The sequence below is a fragment of the Phascolarctos cinereus genome, unplaced genomic scaffold (genome assembly GCF_003287225.1).
Source record: "Phascolarctos cinereus isolate Bilbo 61053 unplaced genomic scaffold, phaCin_HiC Scaffold_4;HRSCAF=312, whole genome shotgun sequence".
NCBI lineage: Eukaryota > Metazoa > Chordata > Mammalia > Diprotodontia > Phascolarctidae > Phascolarctos > Phascolarctos cinereus.
This window is the reverse complement of record NW_027555847.1, coordinates 486,757,676-486,779,312: the sequence shown is the minus strand read 5'-3', so window position 1 is coordinate 486,779,312 and position 21,637 is coordinate 486,757,676. Positions and strand designations below refer to the sequence as shown.

The 21,637-nt window shown below is 34.0% G+C and overlaps 1 protein-coding gene across 1 annotated transcript in view; it reads right to left on the bottom strand.

Annotated features, from left to right (window-relative positions):
* The window catches only part of PRKDC (protein kinase, DNA-activated, catalytic subunit), a 166,070-nt gene that overhangs the window by 75,178 nt on the left and 69,255 nt on the right, over positions 1–21,637 (bottom strand). Inside the window, 17 exon segments of the mRNA XM_020992492.2 lie at positions 4–155; positions 761–904; positions 1,953–2,072; positions 2,489–2,626; positions 4,998–5,146; positions 6,090–6,162; positions 7,030–7,095; positions 7,424–7,592; positions 8,109–8,287; positions 9,178–9,382; positions 10,876–11,003; positions 12,699–12,866; positions 13,570–13,674; positions 14,073–14,258; positions 14,892–15,095; positions 18,639–18,797; positions 20,494–20,626. Coding sequence (XP_020848151.1) covers positions 4–155; positions 761–904; positions 1,953–2,072; positions 2,489–2,626; positions 4,998–5,146; positions 6,090–6,162; positions 7,030–7,095; positions 7,424–7,592; positions 8,109–8,287; positions 9,178–9,382; positions 10,876–11,003; positions 12,699–12,866; positions 13,570–13,674; positions 14,073–14,258; positions 14,892–15,095; positions 18,639–18,797; positions 20,494–20,626 — 2,478 coding nt within the window.

The following is a 21,637-nucleotide window of genomic DNA, read 5'->3' as shown; positions in this document are numbered from 1 at the left end:
TACCTGTATGGTATAGATAAGCAATCCTTCCAGCATTCAACAACAGTTTTTATGATTTCAAGGTTGTGCCTAAACACAGCTCTTTTTGGGTGAAAGACGTGTTTCATCAAGAACTGAAGTAATCTATTTGCCAGCAGTTCCTCTTTAGGAACACCCTGAAATATATGGAAATTATATTGTCATATGTAAACTTAAAATATTTAATAAAATACTAAAATATTTTAATAAAAATGCAAAAGTCAATTCATAAATGAATTTTCTCCAAATTCATGAATCTTTGGAATAATGAAATAAAAATTACCATTAGCCATCAAAAAACATTAAATTGTGTCCTGTACACATTACAAAGGCATATACTTTAAAGTGTTTAAAACTTTTCTCGTTCTGAAAGGAGTATGCTTCATTTATCTGAAAAATTCAGTCTTCAGGAACATATAATTCTCCAATGATACTGAATAAATGAGGCATCACTGTAGTTGAGAAATGCTTTGCAAACTTCAAATACCACATAAATGTTAACAATTATTATTTTTATTTTATTTTTGTTGAAAAAAGCTAACAACAAAAATGTTTTTGATGTCAAAACAATTAAATTTAAAATTTTGAAATCTCTTAGGACTAAGTTATTCACTTTTAAAATATTTACCCATTTTGCAAAATGCTAACAATACGGAAGCGTATTTGATAAAATGGATAAATTACATGCTATTAGGTATTTGTAAAAATATTGAAATAATTCAATTATGTATAAAATCATTACTTTGGGTGTAGCGATGCTTGTCCACGAAAGAACAACTACTACTATCTCTACCACCATATAGTGAATCCCCTCTCCTCCGTTATTTTCAGAAACAACCAGCTGTAGCAAAGGATTAAGCCAGTGTTTTGCATATGGCCGGAACACCTAGACAAAAAATTTAAAACCAAAATAAAAGGGTTATTTTTTAAAAAGCAATACTGAATTTTGAACACCTGTTCCAACAGTTAACTTTTTATATTCAAATCCGAACTAGGTCCAAAATATAGTCAATTCAAGAAAATAAATTCGGCTAAAAAGATTCTTTATTCAATCTATATCTAAGTCCTTAAAACCATAGATGAATGATAACAGTTTACTTTTTTATGCAATACTATTGCTGGGGTAACTTCTACAGAGATTAAAATAAAGTAACCCACAGGAATCCTTCTTCACCTGAATGACATGCAGACCTAGTTTGTGGTTCTAAATGACTTCGGTATGTTTCAAAAATTTAAACTCAAATCCAAAGGATGAACTGTTGCCACCCCTGAATAAGAGAAAAAAGGTGTCATGGAACCTGAGAGAAATTCCAAAAGAACACCTTATAAAGGGTTCTAGAAATGACAATATCTTCAAGTAATTTCCCTAGATAACTACTTTTAAGAGGATAGTAAAATGCTTTGGCTTTGCAAGCCTGAAAGTGCCATATAACTATTAGCAATTATTATTATTAAAGATTCTATATTAATGAAAACCACTGAGTTTTGTTGCCAGCCAAGTACTCTGTCTGTGTGTATTCTAAACATCATATTGCTCAGAGTAGTAAAAATGCAAGCATCAAAATTTACACAGAATGATCATCTTTTTTTTTTTTTGGTATAGACCTGTGAGAAGAATTCCAAGTGTGCTAAATTCTTCCAAAGATAAAAAGGGACTATATTCCAGAAATAGTTTATTGAGTATTGTGACTACTTTTCTTTCACAAACAATTCTTTGGAGGAGGAGGTTGGAAGAAGAGGAACCAGTAATGGGGTTACAAACACGAGAAAAAAGGGTTAAAAAATAAGAAAAGAGTGGCAGATAGCTCAGAAAATATGAGATCTTTTTTTCTGTTCTGAATGCATAAAAGAAATGCTTATCTTATTTAGTGTGTTTAAATTCACTACTAAATAATGAAACGAAAAATAAAAAAATTACACATAACATTACTTACTTCTTCAGTATTTATTATGAGTTTAGCTAAGAAGAGACGAATGTTTAGTGGTGTTGATGGATTTTCCAATTTACTATGAAGAAACTTCATCCATGGAGGAAGATTTGTTGGCTCTGAACCCTGAAACAATATAAATATGCATATATGTGTATATGTGTACACACACACACACACAGTACAAAGAGCATTCACTAGCACTGGAATCAGAGGAACTGGGTTCAATCCAATCTTACTTCTAAAGCTAACTACTTATAATACCCTAGGCAAATCACTTAATCTCACAAGGCCTCATTTTCTTTATCTGTACAATGAGGGTTAGATTAGATGCCTTCTGATGTTCCTTCCACCTCCAGCTACACGATTCCCATGTACACTCAAAATTATATAGATAAAGAAAAAAGACTGAAACTACCTGTTTATACTATATACAATTACTTTGAAATGAGGTAACTAAGAATTTATTTATCCAGAACTTATTTTTCAACATAACCTCAACAAACAAAATAAATGAAAAGGATGTGGGAATGAAATAATACCTCTTCTATGTGAGGTGTGATATGATTTCTCTGCATATGCTTAATCAGGGCTGTCATGGTTGTCATACACTCATGCTGATTTAGTTCATCCATTTCTAACTCCATTACATCATCCTGGACTGTAGAGTCAATACGTTCCTATAGAAAAATAAGAAATCAAGAGATTGCTATATTATGTTTTCAACTTCAATGTATATGCCATTCTTTAAAGAACGCACAAAATAAACCCTCAGTACAATAATATTTTGGAGGAACTACTGAATATTATGAGATTTCTGGTTTTAAGAATATAATAGGCAAATTCCTGATCCTTCTTTGCTTCCAAACTCATTTCCTTAAAGCACCATTTTCTTATTAACTCTAGCCTAATCCACTGATTCCTTTTGCGTTCTTGCCTCCTATGCCTAAATATCCATTTATATAAATATTCGCTGTACTCCACAAGACTGTAAACAATCTGACATCAGGGACCAGCACATTCTATTTCAGTTTTTCAGGACTGACAGGCTTTCCTCTTAGGCTATTAACTTAGGGAAGAGAGAAATGCAAAAGAGGAACAGCTAGATAATAACACACAGAGCAAATTTAGGCAAAGGTTTTTTTTAAAGATTTTTAAAGAATTTTATAGCCTGAAAACACTAAAAACTACCTGAAAATCTTAGGAAGTCTTGGAGAATGCTGAAAAAATGTCTGACCTTTAAGAATTATTCAAGTACTAAAGCAGAAATAAGCAACCTTGTGAGGAAGTTGATTTATTGAAGACACCTACTCTATTCCAATCAGTATCAATCAATTTGATATGATTTTAAGTTCTGTTTATTTGGCCCCAGAGCTGTGAGTTGTAAATTATATCACTTGTGTAATCCCGGGAAGCTGGCTGAAGATGCTCCACTCTTGTTTTTCCTCATCATGGTGACCCAAGCCCAGTGTTGTGGAGGTGAGTCAACTACATGGAAAGTCCCCCAGATTATTTTTGTGCCCCTGGACCATTCTCTCTTGTCCAACATGAGCAGAAGCCCATCTTATGACCATCGTTTGACCATCTACTCAGTGGAAATATTCCTTGCTTTGCCCAACTCGTGACTTTGCTGATATATCGTTTTGCTTATTTTAGGCTATGTGTCATATATCAACCAATGAAATTATTCTGTACCTGGTATAGCTGTTCTGGAATGTTTACATATCTAACCCTATAAAAGCAGGGCCCTGGAAGAAGGAGGCATATCAGATCATCGTGAGGATGATCTGAGGTTCACTTCATTGGAGGGTACCATGGACCCTTTAATAAAGTGCCATTGGCTCAGAGCTCTGCCTCAGTTTCTCTTACTGTAGGCTGGATAATTTTTTATCACCACACTTGCACAAGTGGGATGTTGACATGCTGCCCCTAAGTTTCTGGTTATCTGAGTATTGTGGCAGTGACCACGAGTAGGTAAGAGTTTTCAGAACATTTTCCTGCTCAAAACTATCTCCCCATACATTCATTTCGGTTGGCAAGTTCATCTTAAAAACAAAACAAAACAAACAACACTATTGTTGAAGGGTTCAGATCCTGATTTATTCACATCTTACCTACTTTAGATCAAATAAGTGGGCTAAGATGCAAAAGTTTGCATCTAAAAAGAGGCCATTTGGAGTATAGCAAACTTCGATTCGATTGAAGACAACTGAGGCATTTTTGGAGGCAGCCTGGAGGATGGGAAAGAGGTGTATGCGCGCACACATACACACACACAAATTCTCAAAAATAAAGTATTTTCAACGATACATTAAAGACCCTAGTGATACCTAGGCATGTGACTATTATCTTCTGCTTAAAGCATAAGTAATATACCCTTTTAACCAAATTTTAGTTCAAAGTCTTCTTTCTGCTCTCAAAATAAATATACTGTAGCACGAAAGGAAGCATACTGGGAGATAATTACAGAGGGAATGCCCTAGCACTAAGGAAGACCATGAAAGACTTCCTTCAGAAGGCAGAATTTTAGGTGATGCTTGACGGAAGGCAAGAAATCAGTGAGATGGGAAATAAAGAGCAAAGAATCCCCAAAATGGGAGGCAGGCAGTGAAAATGCCTGGAGTTTGGAAGTGGAGTGCTGAGTGTGAGTGAGAAGAGCAAGGAGACCTGTGTCACTGGACTGCAGTACATGCAGAAAAGAGTAAAGTATAAGAAGTGTGGGAAATTGGGTATCGAAACTTTTTCAACCAACACAGATCACAACCCACCTTATCACTTAGAAGAGAAGTCCTAAACAGCAGCCTGAAGTACAGAGGGATTAAGAAACTCATTTAGTGTCACACAGCCAAGCAGTAGCAGATGGAGAAACTTGCCTAGTCCTAACTAAGCCCAGCATTCTATCCACAATACTATCTGGTCTCTGGCTAACGCGCACACGCATATGTTTCCCATTGCACGTGTATAAAAAGAATCATGTACTAAATTTCACATCATATACTAAGCATACTTAAACTAATTTTTCTCCAGAAATATATTTCAAAATGTTATTACCCGTCTCCGGAAATGAACAACAGTAGCTTTAGAATCTTGGGTACTGTATGAATAGCTCTGTACTCCAGTAGAAAAGTCAAATTGACTCATTTCCTCACTCAGACTACTGTCTGCCATATACGACAATGAAGACAAATAATGAGGCCCCTCTTTAAAAAAAAAAAGAAAAAGGGGAAAAAAAGCATGAATGAATAAAAAAAGCATTTACCATGACAGAAGTGAAGGAAAAAAATCTATCTTTGCCTAAAAGTATCATTAGCAAAGAACTACTTTGTATTGCACATATGGATTTGTAGGTCATTCTAGGACCTAGTGTAGAGAATATGTTTTTGCCAAGATTTCAAAAAATGTTTGTAATAAAAATAAACCATTAACAAATATGTCATGATAATTATTTTACAGATGAAGAAAGTGAGGCAAACAGGGTTAAGTGACTTGGTCAGGCTCACATAGCTAGTAAGGGTCTGACACCGAATTTGAACTCAGATTTTCCTGACGCAGGCCTGGTGATCTATCCACTTCACCATCTACCTGCTCTAATTCATTCTTAGATGGACAAATTAATTGATTTTATCACTTTCAAAATTGTCATTTTGCACACCACATAAGGAAACATTCAATTAATTAAACTTTCACCTGACCCAATGAGTATAGACTTACTGAACAGAACCAATAATTCCTTATTCTGTCTAAAGAACATGTCCTACTTATGAAGTCTTATCCCATGGAATTTTTGGCCTCCTACTTGGCCACTTATGTTTCTGTGGGAATGACTTGAAAAATATTCCTCTTTTCAAATGTCATATCCAAGCATTACGTATTCTATGTATAATTTTTAACATTAGCAGTACTTTCCTCCTGACAAAGAACAGATTTAATATGAAGAATGAAACAAACATTTTTGGATATGGTCAATATGGGAATTTTTTTTTGCTGGATTATGTATATTCATATTTGTTACAAGAGTTTTGTTTTACTTTTTCTTCCCTCAAAGAGTAAAGTGAAAGGAAGGGAAAATAAATGCCTAACTGAAAAAAAAAACACATTAATTTAAAAAGTATTAGCAGGAGCTACTTTTTCACTGTTTCTCACCTGGATCTCCATTTGCTGCATCTCTGGCTTCTTTTCTAATAGCAATATATCTTCTCTTTCTTTCCATAGGGACCTGTAAGACAAAGAAAATGAAAACATCTAAACTTTGGCCAGGACGCTTTTTGATATTTTCCAAACTTCAGATTTTATCTCCTTCCTCGATGTATTCAAACAGATGACTCCCTATGCTTTGAATACACATCACGTACAATCTCAGAGGCCATTCAGTCAACTTGTACCTAAAAAAATATTCCCTCTACAACATACCCAACAAGGAATCTTCTATGCTTTCCTTCAAGACCTCTCTGAAAGAGCCCAGTAGTTGTTAAGGCAGTTCATTCCACTTTTGGGTAGTTCTAATTGCTAGGAAGTATTTCCTTACATTTACATTTTGAAATACAAAATTTACTTCTTTGTAACTTTTCTAGCCATTGCTTTATTTTTTTGCCCTCAAATCATTAATATCTGTCCTAATTGTGGCACCTAAGACTGAACAAAGCATTCCAAATGCAGTCTCATTATAAAAGGGGACAGTGGGAGAGCTGGTGCAATGGGAGAGCACCAGACTCAGATTCACCAAATTGGAACTCAAATCCTTTTTTTGGGACCTTGGGCAAGAATGAGAAGGCACAGAGGAGTTTTAAATTACACTGGTGGAGGGAATTCTCACACCAATGAAGTCAAAGATCCACCAAAGTACCACAAGTAGGAGAAAGGACTGAACATGAATCAGCACCATAACTTCTCAAGTTGTTTTTTGTCCAAATGCCTAACATCATTTTATCTTGTTATCATTTGGTCCTTCTCCTAAATATCAAATGAAGGGAAAAAGTCAATTGAGAATTTTGATAAATTGGGTTCCAATTAAATTGCAAAATGATTAAAAAAATGCTCATCAATATTTTAAAAGCTACACTGAATGTAGAAAGTCTTTCCTTACCTCAACTTCTACAGGAAAAGTATAGCAATGTTTCAGGTCTACCAAGTTTTCCAAAATAAGCAAGTTCTGCAAAAACAAAGAATAAATAGAAATATGCAGTATGAACAACATGACAAGTAACAGAACTGTGACAATCTTTTCATTAAAGCTATGTAAAGCCAACAGACAGTATTTGACTACAAGAAGACATTTTCCAACAATGCTATCAGGGCCGTAAGAGAGAAAAATCATAGCTATAACAATCACGTATTTAAATTCATCCATATCCACCCAGAAATACTATACAAGAAATCTGATCATCTGACATACAGTTTTCAATTAGTTTAATGTAATTCCTCAAATCTGACATAAATAACAATGTTAGCAATAGTAAATTCCTCCTGAAAGGGCCTACCTTTTCTGGTTTTTCAGTAAACAGAAAGCCCTGGTAAAATTTCATTTCACTGAATACACGGCAGAGAATTGCAATGGCACAGTTATATGCAGCACAATGGTAATGTCTTCTCTTCTCCAGTAACTGAGTCTCACCTGCCATATTTTCTGTAAATGCATCATAACACAATCTGTAAAATACACCCAAAATTATGATTAATTTTCCATTTGAACCAAACACTATGACTTAATGATATATCTTAGCCTCAAATGTCACTAGTTTTCAATTCCATTAGACACTCCTATATTCAGTCAATCTCATAACAAGTTGATATTGCTTTGAAAAACACTGTATTTGTTACAAATTCATATATAATTATCTTAAATTACATAAAATTAGCACATTATTCAACTTTATATTGTACTACAAATAATAGTTCTAAAAGCCTGTCTCAAGCTACAGGAGAAAAGAATCACAAAAAATTAAAAGTGAATGCGATTCTTTATGAAAGATCATGATTGAGTGAAAAATCTCTGCTTCTCACGAATAAATATATCCAAGTTTACTAATAACAAAAATTAAGAACTATATCACCGAAAATGTCAGCATTTACATTTTATTATCAGATATATAAATTTAACATCTCTTCACAGTATATGTCAAAAGGATATATATAAATTATAAAAGGGCTTAAGTAAAAACTTACTTAATAAGTGTCTTTGTGAGTTCATTTCCTTCTACAATGGAAGAACCATGGAAAACTTGATTAATTCTAGATTCTTTGGAGTGAACATCATCTTTCGGGAGACGAGAATATAATACCTCAAGCATCTTATAATAGCCCAACTTTTTGGTGACTTGAGTATCAAAGGTAGATTCACTAAACTAAAAAAATTGAACACAAAAATCACCATCTTGTCATATAACTTTCTAGCAGTCATTATCTCACTAATAAGATAAACATTAATACTTCTAGCAATACCAGTACCTTTCTGTTCCTCTTTCAGAATATATGTGTGTTTACACACAAACATACACCATTTAAGAAGCAATGCTTATTAAAAGTACTAATATAAAAATTCTTAATGCAATTGTCACATAACTGATTAGTTAGTTGTACCAAGGCCAAAAATTTAGATATAAGTAATTAGACATTATATAGGTAGCATCATAAATTTCAGGGTGTCCAGATACTTAGGCCCGAGTAGCAGTATGGAAAGAATGCTGGACTTGGTGTGGGGAAAAATGTGGGCAAGTCTTGACTCTGATATTATTTGTGTCACTGGCTAGTCATTTTTCTGAACCTCTCGTTCTTCAACTATAAAATGTGAATATTTGTACATGTACTATCTACTTCACCGGATTAAGGAAAGCACTTTGCAAACCCTAAAACACTATAGAAACCGGAGCTATTATTAAGTACATGTGGCTGTGTACAAGAAATAAAAACTGAAAAAAGTGAAACCACAGGTAACTTTGTTCATAATTATTTTCACATGAAGTTGTACTGTACAGGACTCTGAAGAATTAAACTAGTTAATGTTAAGATTGTACTCATGTTTACAGTTTGTCATTTCGGTGTTTACCAAGTATTTGGAAATACACACAGACACTCACAGACCCTTTCAGAATGGAGTTAGTGGACAATACAGAAACTGTTTCTTAGCAGAAAACATTAACAGTATAATTAATCAGTATATTGTTCTGAACAACATTAGTCTAGGTGATCTATATTTTAAACACAAGCAACATTTAATTTATTAAATATGTGGTACCTTTATAAATCTGGACTTCAGTACATCAAGGGCTTCCACTATAATACTACTAAAGAATTCCCGCAAAGCAGCCAAGCTGCAATGCCACAAAAGAGTCAGAAGACAGCGATCCACAATTGCCAGGCGGGTCATATTTGAAAGATCATCTTTCTGGAACATTCTGTGCACAATATCCAGTAGAGCTACTTGTGTGGCACAACTACTCCTGAGAAAAACAAGAATTTTGGGCTCTTCCTATTATCAACCAAAAAGTGAACTTGATAAGGTACAAAACTGACCAAAATGACAAAGCAGAAGCCATTTAATACATAATAAATGGAATGAAAACAGAGCCATTATCATCCACCTCCTAAATCACTGTTGTTCCTCTCCTTGTCTTCACCCCCATATTCCTTCTTCCTTTCTAAAGTGGAAGAAGCTGAGGAAACCACATTAAGAAAAATTGTCAATAATCCAGGAATAAGACTGTGATGGCAAAGATAGTTTTCCATTCACCATCATCACATTATATTATTATGTGTTCAACCTGTGTATTCCACTGTGTCCAGATGAGATTGGGAAAGACTTACATATACTCCCATCAATAAAAGGTGGAAATTAAAATTTAAAAATGTGGATATGTATGAATCACCTTGTCACACACATGAGGCTATTCTGCACCACAACACTGCTGACCATTTAAGTAAAGATGTCCGTAGGCAATGCTGCCACTTAGTGATCAGAACTTAGAAACATTTTGACCAAAATATCTATTTTTGCTTCAGCAGTTAACATAGGCATTTATGCACATACCATGTCTATCACTTTTCTTCTGTCTTTCATCCCTCATAGCTCTATTAAATACACTTCAAGCAATCTTTCACATAGCCTCTTCATTAACACTCTTTCTTCTTCCTCCTTCCTTCTAAATCTTACCAGGGGCAGGAAACCTGCGGCCTCAAGGCCACATGTGGGCCTCTAGGTCCTCAAGTGTGGCCCTCTGACTGAACCCAAACTTGAATGGATATGATCCTCCTAGGTTCTCAAAGGCTAAGCCAGTAGAATAAGTGCTTTGGCAGGTCCTATAAATCTAGAAAGGATTCAACTGCCAAGTCCAAGGATAAACTTCATCTCTATTATCCAAAGACCAGCCTCATTAAGGTCAGTGAAGTTCTTTATAAGTTGAATCACAAGACGATTTTTTTTTTATTATGGCACCTACTAAGTTTTGTAAGTCATCTACTAAGTTATAAATACATCACTGAACCAGCAGAAGGAGAACCCATGGTTATTAAATTACAGACTTAAGGACTAAAATATCATCATCATCATCATAAGAGTTCAAGTTTAAATAGTAAATCTAAACATTTAGAAAAATGTTTTCATATACATTATATATTCTTTGGTCCTCACAATAGCCCAGTGGAAGGGATGGTTCACTATTATTTCACATTACAGAAGAGACAACAGTAGTGTTCTGGGGAAAAAACTGCATCTTAGAGACCGAAAACAGGTGTTTTGACCCAGCTCAGTCGCTTACTAGCTATGTGACCTCGGGGCAAGTCATTTTATCTTTCTGAGTTTCCTCACCTGCAAAATGGAAAAAATATTTGCATTATGTCATCTCACAGGGCCACTATAAAAATCAAATTTGATACAATATGTATAAATAAACTCTAAATTATCTGTATGCACCTCATAAATTCAAAAATAATTTACCTTCTAGAAATCCTTTGGAAAGTAGTTTGAAACAATTCTTCTATTACATGCTTCTGGTCTCGACAAAGAATTTCTGTCATGAATTGCAATAACATAGGGCTCTGGGATAATTCCAATGCATCTAGAAACTGAGAAAATAAATTTTAGTCATAATATTACTATTTCTTTTTGATATGTGCGTGACTAATGAAGAAATAATTGTTTTAGGATTTCATTTTACATATTTTCCATTCACTCTTGACTATATATTCTATATCCTAATTAGAACTATCTTTTATTATAAAGTCACTATCTGAGTAAACAGACAAGAAAAGACAAAAAACTGGCCTTTATTACACACAATTTACATGTGTTAATAAACCAATATTATGATATGCAAACAAGCATTTCATTTGAGTATAGTGTCAAACAAAAAATATTTGTGAAGGACCTAAAAACAAAAGAAAGTAAAAGTTTGAAAACTATTTTACAATGACCCAGGAAAAGCATGTGTGTATATGTATATATTTACGTATGTATATGTACATACGTGCCAACATACGTATATATAAAAATGGTGAAGAATAGTTATATAGATATATTTTATTGGTGGGAGGTAGAGACAGGCCTGCAGAATGTATCCAGGTGGAGGAAATCCCAATAAACAAACCACCCTGCTAATATAAAACAGCAATTTATTTGTTACTCACAATTTTTGAAAATTGCCTTGGGACAGTGTGTCCACGATCACAGCAAATAAATAACTTTATTTTTATGTAAATATGAAGCCAGTAAGGATCAGAGGTAATGCTGAAACCCAAGACTTCTTGATTTCAAGGCTAACCACCAATTCACTATATAACAAGCTCTTTTTTCGTAACTTTTTTTTTTAATTTTAATTAACAAAAATCTATTTTTTCCGTCTCCTTCATGGTTGTTCTTCAAGTTAATTCTATTTCTTAATGTTTCAAGTTGTTTGTTTTTACAACATTACAGCTAACATGTAAATTGTTCCCCTAGTCTTGCTTACTTCATTCTGCATCAGTTCAAATCTTCCCAAGTTTCTCTGAAACCATTCCCCCTTCATCATTTGTTACAACACAACTGTATTTAATTATATTCATATACCATAATTTGTTCAGTCCTTCCCCAACTCTGCCATCTGCTACAAATGCTTTATGCATACAAGTTCTTTTTCTCTTTCTCTGATCTCTCCGGGGTATTTACCTAATAGTATTTTGCTATATGAAAGGTTAGGCACAATTTACTGACTTTTTCACACAGTTCCAAATTGTGCACCTCTACCAATAGTGCATTACTATACCTATTTTCCCAGTGCCTTCAATATTTGTCATTTTCTTTCCTTTTTTTTTGGTCAACTTTGCCAATCGAAGCAGTGTAAGGTTTCTTAGAGTTACTTTAATTTGCCTTATTCTAATTACTAGTGATCTGAAATATTTTTCATATGGCTACACAATGCTTAGACTTCTACCTTAGAAAATGCCTATTCATATCCTCTGACCATTTATCAATAGGGGAATGGTTGTTATTCTTACAAATTTGAATCAGTTCCTTGAATATCTTGAAAATAATACCCTTAGCAGAAAAACTACCCATTACTAATCTTACTTAATAAAAACCATCTTAAAATACTGAAACTTGCTTTCAGAATTATTCCAACTTTTAGAATTAATCAGTTATTCTTCTAATCACAGTAAAATGTCTTTCTATTTTGTGACATTTGCATTAATCATCTCATTTTTGTTCTTAAAAATAGGAAAGGAACTGAATAAATGATTAACAATCGATATTTCAGATTTATACAACTACGTTCATTACTTAACCTTTTTTGTGCAGTCTACATAGTTGTTGTACTTCAGAGTTCCGTAGACAAACTCATGAGATGTCATAGGGAAATTGGAAGCCACAAGCTTTTCAAGAGCAAGCTTCAGGTCTTCAAGTCTTTCCCCAGTAAGATTGGTAAAGAAGGGAAGAATGATCAAAGCTTGACCCTGTTAAGGAAACATCAGCAATAACAGCCACATGAGATTGTACTTAAAGAGGCCAACAGTCTATTAAAAAGCTTATTTACTAAAAGTAACTAAAATAAGAGCTCAAATGAAATTATCTCAGTATAATGCTTTAATTTTATTGCAAGGGCAAAACCTGAATCAATGCTTCAATCTCAGCCTTCTTTCTTTTAGGTCACTAAAATCTTGGCAAACCCCATAGGAGACTATGAATATATGTGTGTGTGTGTGTGTGTGTGTGTGTGTGTGTGTGTGTGTTGTGTGTGTGTGTGTGTGTGTACACACATATATACACATACAAACATACATATATACACACATACACAAACATGTATACACATACACATACAAACATACATGCACACAACCATATATAGAGTATAATTATTCTATAAACTCACCGGATATTTTCTATTAATCCATCCAGACATTATATTAGTCTGTATAGATCTATGACATTAAGGAGGGAGTCAAGCCTGCACCTTTAGAGCCAGTTCAGAGCTGCCCCATACCGGGGCAGAATACACCCTATCTTCCTCACTGAGGCTGAAAAGCACTCAAGTGGGGAAGCTGAAAAGTAGATGTCTTGCATGATTGCCAAAGTTCTCTCTCCAAGACCATAAGAATTTTTCTTTCTCTACATCATCTTATAAAAATTCATGTAAAAGAAAAAAACATAACTTGCCTTTAAATTCAGACCCAACTTTGGATCATCTAATAAACTGGTATATGTGGTGAAGACGTCCAAGAAAGCTCCATGATTTATACTAAAAGATACAGATGAGTCTATCTGAAGGGATTAAAAATCAACAACAATAATTTGGACAGTTTCTATACTTTCCCAAAAGACTATTACTTTCTCTACATTTCCCCCATATTTTAAATTTCACAAATGGAATATAATTCTTTAGGCTTTAATTATTTTTTCTAAAATATTTTACAAAGTAAGATAAAACAGAAAGCACTCTAAAAAGCAAAACTCACTCCACAAATACAAGATCCAGAATATCCTATGGTAGAATGAAAATGACAAATACTGCTATTACCAAACCAAAATTTTAAAATGCAGTTAATCATAACCTATCTTCATTACACCAACATTTTAAGAAACCTCAGAAAGAAACTGCTTAATACACACATGGAGACAATTGTAAATACAAGAGCAATTTAAAAATAACTGCCAAATACCTGTAGAATTTTAGCCATCAGAGTCAAAACTGCCATTTTGCTTTCTGGAGCAGAATCTTTCGCCCACCATGTATCAAGTTTCTTCCAGTTTTGAAGAATTGTTGCCACTAATTTCATTCCTTGTTGCTTCCGTACAGCTCGATCCCGGAAGCTCTCATCTAACATACCATTCAAAATGGCACCCACCTGAAATGAAAAGTTTTCTTTTACACTCACTGAGTGACATCTTTTAACACATCATCATTTTTATGGAGTATTTTTGTCTCCTGAGACTGACAAAAAATGCCCCAAAATTGTTTAATTTTGCATAAGCCAAAAAAATTTTTTTTTATGCCATGGCTACTTACAGTCAAATATATTCTAGGTTGATAAAGAAGTTACTACTAATGACAGTCAGAAAACAATCTTCTGCAACAGACACTAACAGGTAATGTTACTGCTATGCTTAGAAAAGAAGACACAAATTTTAGGGAATTGATCTACTCTACCTTAATAGGGTAGGTAAGGTAAATACACAAACAGAAATAGTGTACATTTTCATTTTTTTAAAAAGTTCATTTTTTTTTAACTAAAATATTAATCTTGCCCCAATAATTAGCCTGCTCAGGGCAGTGCATGATACCAAAAACCTGGCATAAACTAAATATTCTAGAAAACGAAGCACCATGAAGAATTAGGGAGTCAAAAAACGGATGAGACCTAGAAATTACCAAAAAGAGGTTTCAACCTCCACTAGTGCTTTTTTTTTTAATGACAAGATATTCTGGGTAATTTGTGAAAATTTCTATATATAATTATTCAAAGAAAATGATTCAATACCATTTTGGCATTATCCACAGATGATTTCATAAGCTGTAATATAGCAGTATCAAGATTTTTGAGTAGTTCAGTGTTGATGACTTCTGAGAATAGGCTATAGAAATATTCTCCATGGAAGAAGCTGATTAGATTCTTCTGGGATGTTCCCGAGAGTGGCACAGAGAGTACCACTGTATTCAACAGAAGATTCACCAGCTCTTCACACTGCGAAAAGTAAGAAAAGTTGTAATTTATCCTCATTTTAAAATATAATTTAGAAAAAATATCTTTAAATAGTTGGTATTTTTGAAGCAGAAAACAAGTCAGTACTAAAGAAATTAAATGTTCGAGGTAATATAATTCTTGACCTTTTCCTTTTGAAAAAATTTCTATTTTATCATCTAGCTGGTAATTCTAGACAAAAATGACAGAGGGATCCTTTCAGCCACTGATATATACTTTCATTTATAATAAATATACTGAGGAACACTGAGTCCAATCTCTATGAAAGAACCTGAATTCTGAAATTCAGTCACCTTAAATATCACATATATGACACTCCTAAAGAGAATGTGGACCCATTTTGTCCAAAGAAAAGAGTTGCCATATTTCAAGTCTTTGGAAATGAACCTCAAAGAATATAATTTCATTTCTATTCTGCATAATGTAAGTTTGGAAAGAGTTTTAAATTCCCATGTAGCCCCACTTCATTCAACTTCCCCCATTAACCCTCAGACCCTTCCCTTCACCTTTCCAAATGTTGGCATAGAGATGAAAAGATCTTAAGAAAAATTTTAGGTGAGGGGGCGGTGGTGTTAAGGAATCTCTATGTTCTCTCAGGGGTTTTTTCCCCAAAGAAAATGTTTCATAAAGTTTTCATATATTGCTACATACTCCTTTACTCCATTAAAAAGTATGCAATGGGAAGAGTTTTATGTAAAATCATTTTAAATTAGTTAATATGACTCATACAGGAAAAAAACACACAAATAACTTTAAAAACAAGAAAGCTGAGAGGCAGGATGCCAAAGCAGATACAGAAATGGACCAGAGTCAGAAAGACGAGAGTTCAAGCTGTTTGACCCTGTCCAAGTCACTTAATCTTAGTGTCCCAGGTACCCAGCCTGGTACCTTCCTTTCCTTCCAGTCTTCTCACATATCACAGCCCTCGCTGCAGACTGGCCTACTTGAGATTCCTCACATTCTTTCATCTCCTATCTCCAAAAGTTTGAAGCAGTTATCTCTCATCCCTGGAATTCACTGTCTCCTTACCTTGGCCTCCTGGCTCTAAGTTCAATGCTCATTTTGCTACACAATGTAGTGGCCAGCAAGTCTAAAAGTCTCTTTACATTTGGAGGGATGCTGCTACTACTAAAAATTTTTATATTCTGTATATTAGTGTTCGTGCGCAAGAAAACACTAAACTACATTTTTCTCTTTTCTTTCCACTAAAAAAAATTAATTACATCTAATTAAATCTAATTACAATATAATTAGAGCTGTAGAAATTTTTTTAAAATTTTCAATTACTATCAAATGAAATAATTATTCTGAAATAAAAACAATTATACTCAAATTCCATATTTAAAAAGTTATTTTCAATAAGTTTATGGATTATTTTTTTCTTTATCAACTCTTTCTGAAAACAGTGTTTTCTCTATCTGCTTAACACTATGAAGTGTACTAAATTATTTAGTCAATCAAAAAGGATTTATTAAGAGCTTACCATGTGGCAGGCATAGTGATAAGTGCTGGGGACTTAAGGACAAAAACAAAATTCCTTCCCTCAAGAAGATCACAATATATTCCAATGGAGGAGATATTCAAATAGCTATGACTATAAAATACATATACAATATTAGTAGAGGGTAATCTCAAAGAGAAGGCACTAGAAGCTGAAGGGAGGGGGCCACTAGAGAAGAACTTTTCCAGAAGGTGGGATTTGAATTGAGTCTTAAAGGAAAACATCCCAGGCATGTAAGACAGCCAATGAAAAGGCACAGAGTGGAAGATGTAGTGCCACGATTGAGAAACAGAAAGTTGGCCAGCAAGTATGGCTAAATATTAGATGGAAAGAGGGGAGAAAAGTATGAGGAGAAAAGAAAGGCAGAAAGGGCTAGGTGTGAAGAACTTTAAGTGACAAGAGATTTTATATTTAATCCCGGAAGTAACAGGGAAACAATGACTGAAATATAGTGAGTAGGAGGGTGAACAGTCAGATTTTTACTTTAGGAAAATCACATACAACTGAGCAGAAGAGACACCAGAGTGGAAAGAGACTTAAGACAGGTAAAGGGGTGCAGTACGGTACTGTCTTTGTGATTGGAAAGGGATGCATATGAGATGTTGTGAAGGTTGAAATAACAAAACTTGGGGGCAGCCAGGTGGTGCAGTGGATGGAGCACCAGCCCTAGAATCAGGACCTGAGTTCAAATCCGGCCTCAGACACTTGACACTTACTAGTTGTGTGACCCTGAGCAAGTCATTTCACCCCACTGCCTAGTTTTAAACAAAAAAGAAAAGAAAAGAAATAACAAAACTTGGAAACTTACTAGATGTGAATGTGAGTGAGAGAGTGAGGATGACACCAAGGTTGTGAGCCTCAGTGAACAGTAAAATGGTGGTACCCTCAATAGCAAAAGGAAAGTTAGGAAGGGTGGAGGGTGTGGGGGTAAAGATAATGAGTTCTGTTGTGGATATGCTGAGTTTGAGAGGTCCACAGGACATTCAGTTAAAGATGTCTAAAGAGGGAGTTGGTGATATGAGACTGGAACTTAGATGAGAAACTAGAAGTAGATACACAGATATGTGAATCACCTGCACAGATACACTCACTGAATCCGTGTGAGCTAATGAGAGAGTATAGAGGGAGAAGAAAAATCTGTTTATTACACAATTTATTCTTTCTTTTTAAAAAGTTTTTAGTCTACTCGTAAACTGGTAATAATTAACAGACCTTTATTCCTTTAAGTTGATAAGCTTGTAGACTCAGTTGCATCAAAAAAAGGGAATGTTTAAAGGTAAATTTGAAATTACTATTTTAATAACAAAATTAAGTAAAAGTTACAAAGTTTAAAAAATAATGATGTTTAAAGGTAAATTTGGTTTTATTTTAATAAGATACTTTTAAATTTAATATACCAAGCATGATAAATTATGGAACAAATAAAGTTATGAACAATGAAATTTCATGTTCCTGTAAAGACATTTTAGACGTGACAGGAAAAGAAAAAAAGTACTTGAGATATTTTTCTTTACCAAAAAATTTCCAATTTTACTAACAGAAAACAACAAAAAAGGCAAAATGCTTATTTTCTCTTCCATGTTCTAAAATTTTTTCATGAAAATCTGTATCTCTACTCTGGCAACCCTAAACACTACTTGAAGTTGGATAGCACAGGTTTTGGCAAGGAGACAAGAGCATGAAGAACAGAACATATATCATATTACACAGGACTGGGAAAGCAAACACTTGACCTAAATTAAGTAATTTAGGACTATCTTTGTAAGAAGTAGTCACAGAACTCACAACAAATACAACATTTCTCTGGTGTTTTGAGATCTTCTGAAATAAACCAGAGTAAGATTTAAGTTCCCAGCCTCATATCAAAGACAACCATTTTCTGAAGGATTAGGGATATTCATTCCTACAGTAGTCATTTAGCACCAACTACTAAATGAAGTGCTAAATTCTACAAACAGAAGGAAAATGTGAGGTTACATATTTCTATAACTGACACACTGCATCACAACTTTTTTTTCTCCTACCAATCCTCCAAAAGCAAAAGCCAACTCCAGAAGTCCACTTGCCAATCGTTTACTACTGGTTTCTAATGAGGGAAGGGCAGTCCTTTCATCTCCAGGGGCAATGCCTTTATAAACAACAGACAGGAGCTTAGAGCCAATTGGATGGGGCAGATTTGTAGCCTAAAATAAAGAGATATTCAATAATAAAATATTAGGCAATATTACAGCTATAAAACTTTTCCTAAATAAAGTCCATAAAAAAGTATTTTGTTTTAGGTTTCAACATATAAATTGATAAGGGATAATAACAAACAGTTCTCAAGGGAAAAATCTAAGTTATCGATAAACTTGTATGAAAAAGTACCCCAAATCACCAATAAGAAAAAGGCAAATTAAACACACTGATGTTCAATCTTACATCCACCAGACTGGCAAAGATGAGAGAAAAAGAAATTGATAATTGCTGGGAAGGCTATGGGAGGACAAGCACACTAACACACTGTTGGTGCAGCTTTGAATTGGTCCAAATGTTCTAGAAAGCAATTTGAAACTATACCAAAAGTCAATATAACTGTGCATATATCCTTTGACCCAGAGATACCATTATAAGAGTATACACCTCAAGGAGATCAAAGAAATTTAAAAAGGTCTCATATGTACAAAAATATCATAATAGTTTTCTGTTTTGGCAAAAAAACTGGAAATCAAGTTTTCTCATTAAGTAGAAAATGGTTGAACCAACTATGGTCTAAGTGTAATGGTTATAACATTCTTATGGTACAGGAATGCAATGGATTATTGTGCTACAAGAAATTATGAAGGGGACAGGATATGAGAACCCTGGGAAGACTTGTATGAACTGATCCAGAGTGAAATGAGTAAAATCAGGAGCTATATTTATATGATGATGACAGCACTATAAAGGAAAACAGATTTAAAAGACTTAAGAACATTAATCAATGCTGTAACTAACCATGACTCCAGAAAAATGGTAACTAAACATGTCTGACACTTCTAAGTAGAGAGGTGAACTATAGATGTATAGATGTGTAGGTATAGAATGAGCATACATTTTCAGATACAATTAATATAACATTTTTTTTACTCGACTGTACTTATTACAAGGGAGGACGCAAAGGGTAGGTAGTGATAATTATACAAAATGAAAAGAATGTCAATGAAACATTTAAAAAATATAAATGAGAGTAAAATTAAGTTCAGGACACACAGGCAAGCAAGACATTTAATGGTTAAAACCACATTAAACTTTATATATTTAAAATACTCAAGGTTTGATATATACCCCTCCATTTATGATCTTCCTTACACGTGGAAATATTATTTGTTGATGATAGTCTAATAATAAATTTTTAAAGGATATATATCTTGTTCTTCATGAATAAATGTTTTTTTACTCTGCAAGATGTTGGACTTGGTAATGTAAACAGTTATATTTTCTAGGGTCAATTTAGCCCACATTGGCTAATTCTACACACACTATTATAGATCTTTTTTTAAAATTATTTATTACTAACTTCCTAATTCTGTAGGTGAACACAGAATATTATAAAGAAAATCTATAGAAGTCAACTGGTGATTTAACACAAATAATTTCAGAGAAAACCATTTGCAAAAATTCAAGTTTCTTTTAAACTTTACTTTCATTTTAAAATAAATTCAAGTTATCTGTTTGGGAGCGTATACCTGTGTCACTAACATGATAAAATGACAATACCTTAAATATTTTTGCAACTCAAAATATACAGAGTTCTCTGCATATTAAAGGTTCTTGACAAATAGTACAAATGAACACAAGAACTCAATATATTCAGGGTAAAAGACATATAAATAATTTACTTTCCATGAAAATGTTTACCTGAGACTCTGCTGTAGAATGCAAAAGACCTGCTTTATGGAGCTGTTTACATGCTGACAGGATAGAAACCAGATTAGCTCTATCAAATCGAGCATCTGGATTGTATAAATCAACAGCACAAATGACTTCAATGCTGGCCAGGTAAGAGAAAAGGAAAACAAAACAAAATTAGTTTGATCTCAATAAATTCTATCAACACAGAAAAACTGCTATATGAATTCATTTAAAAGTGTAACTATTGGTTACTTGGTACCTTTCTACTAGTACTGGAATCAGATCATGGGTAGTACAGCATGATCCTAATGCTTCTGAGACAGCTTGGCTAAATCAGACATAGCTAAAGTTTTGACATGTATCTTATTATCTATGATTAGTTCTAGGCTTTCAATGTGGGCTCTGAATTCATAAGCAAATTTTATTAGTTAACATTCATTAATTCAACAGACTGAATACTACATGTAAGTCTTCAGACTTATCTTCAATAATTACATGATCTAATAAGAGTCATAAGACACATTAAAAAATAGTAAAAAATACACATGGCTTAGGTGGAGGACTAGATATTTTCTCTGATTCACATCACATGACCTCTCCAAAATAGGAATTATACAGCCTAAGATACCAAAAGCCCTGATGAGCTAACAGCAGAGAATGTTAATTTCCTAACCCTAACTCAGCACCCCTTCCTACCCTACCCTTCATGGTCCTTGGAAAACCAAAAGCCAGAAGCTTGCTAGGCTGGGACGGCAGTGAAGCTCTACTACACAGGAGTTCAGTCAAAAAACTGAGGAAAAGAGAGCCTTGAGGAAGGACACCTGTGTACACAGGACTGTGTAAAGCTCCATTCCATATAAAGGAAAGAATGCAGGATCCAGCTAGGGCTAATACAATCCTTACAGAAATCATTTGGGGCAGAGACTGAGGCTGGAGAAATGTGAAATCACACAGCTGGGAGGTGGCTGGGAAATCACAATCAAAAAGGAAGGAGTTTTAAAGTGAGCAAAAGGGTGCCAGAGGGGGAGAAGAGTGAAATTATCAAAGATCTTGATAAAAAAAAAAAACTCAGGCAAAGACCTTGAGCAAAAGGAGATAAACCAATGGTGAAGATATTAATAAGAGAATGGAACAGATGGTCTCAAGATAA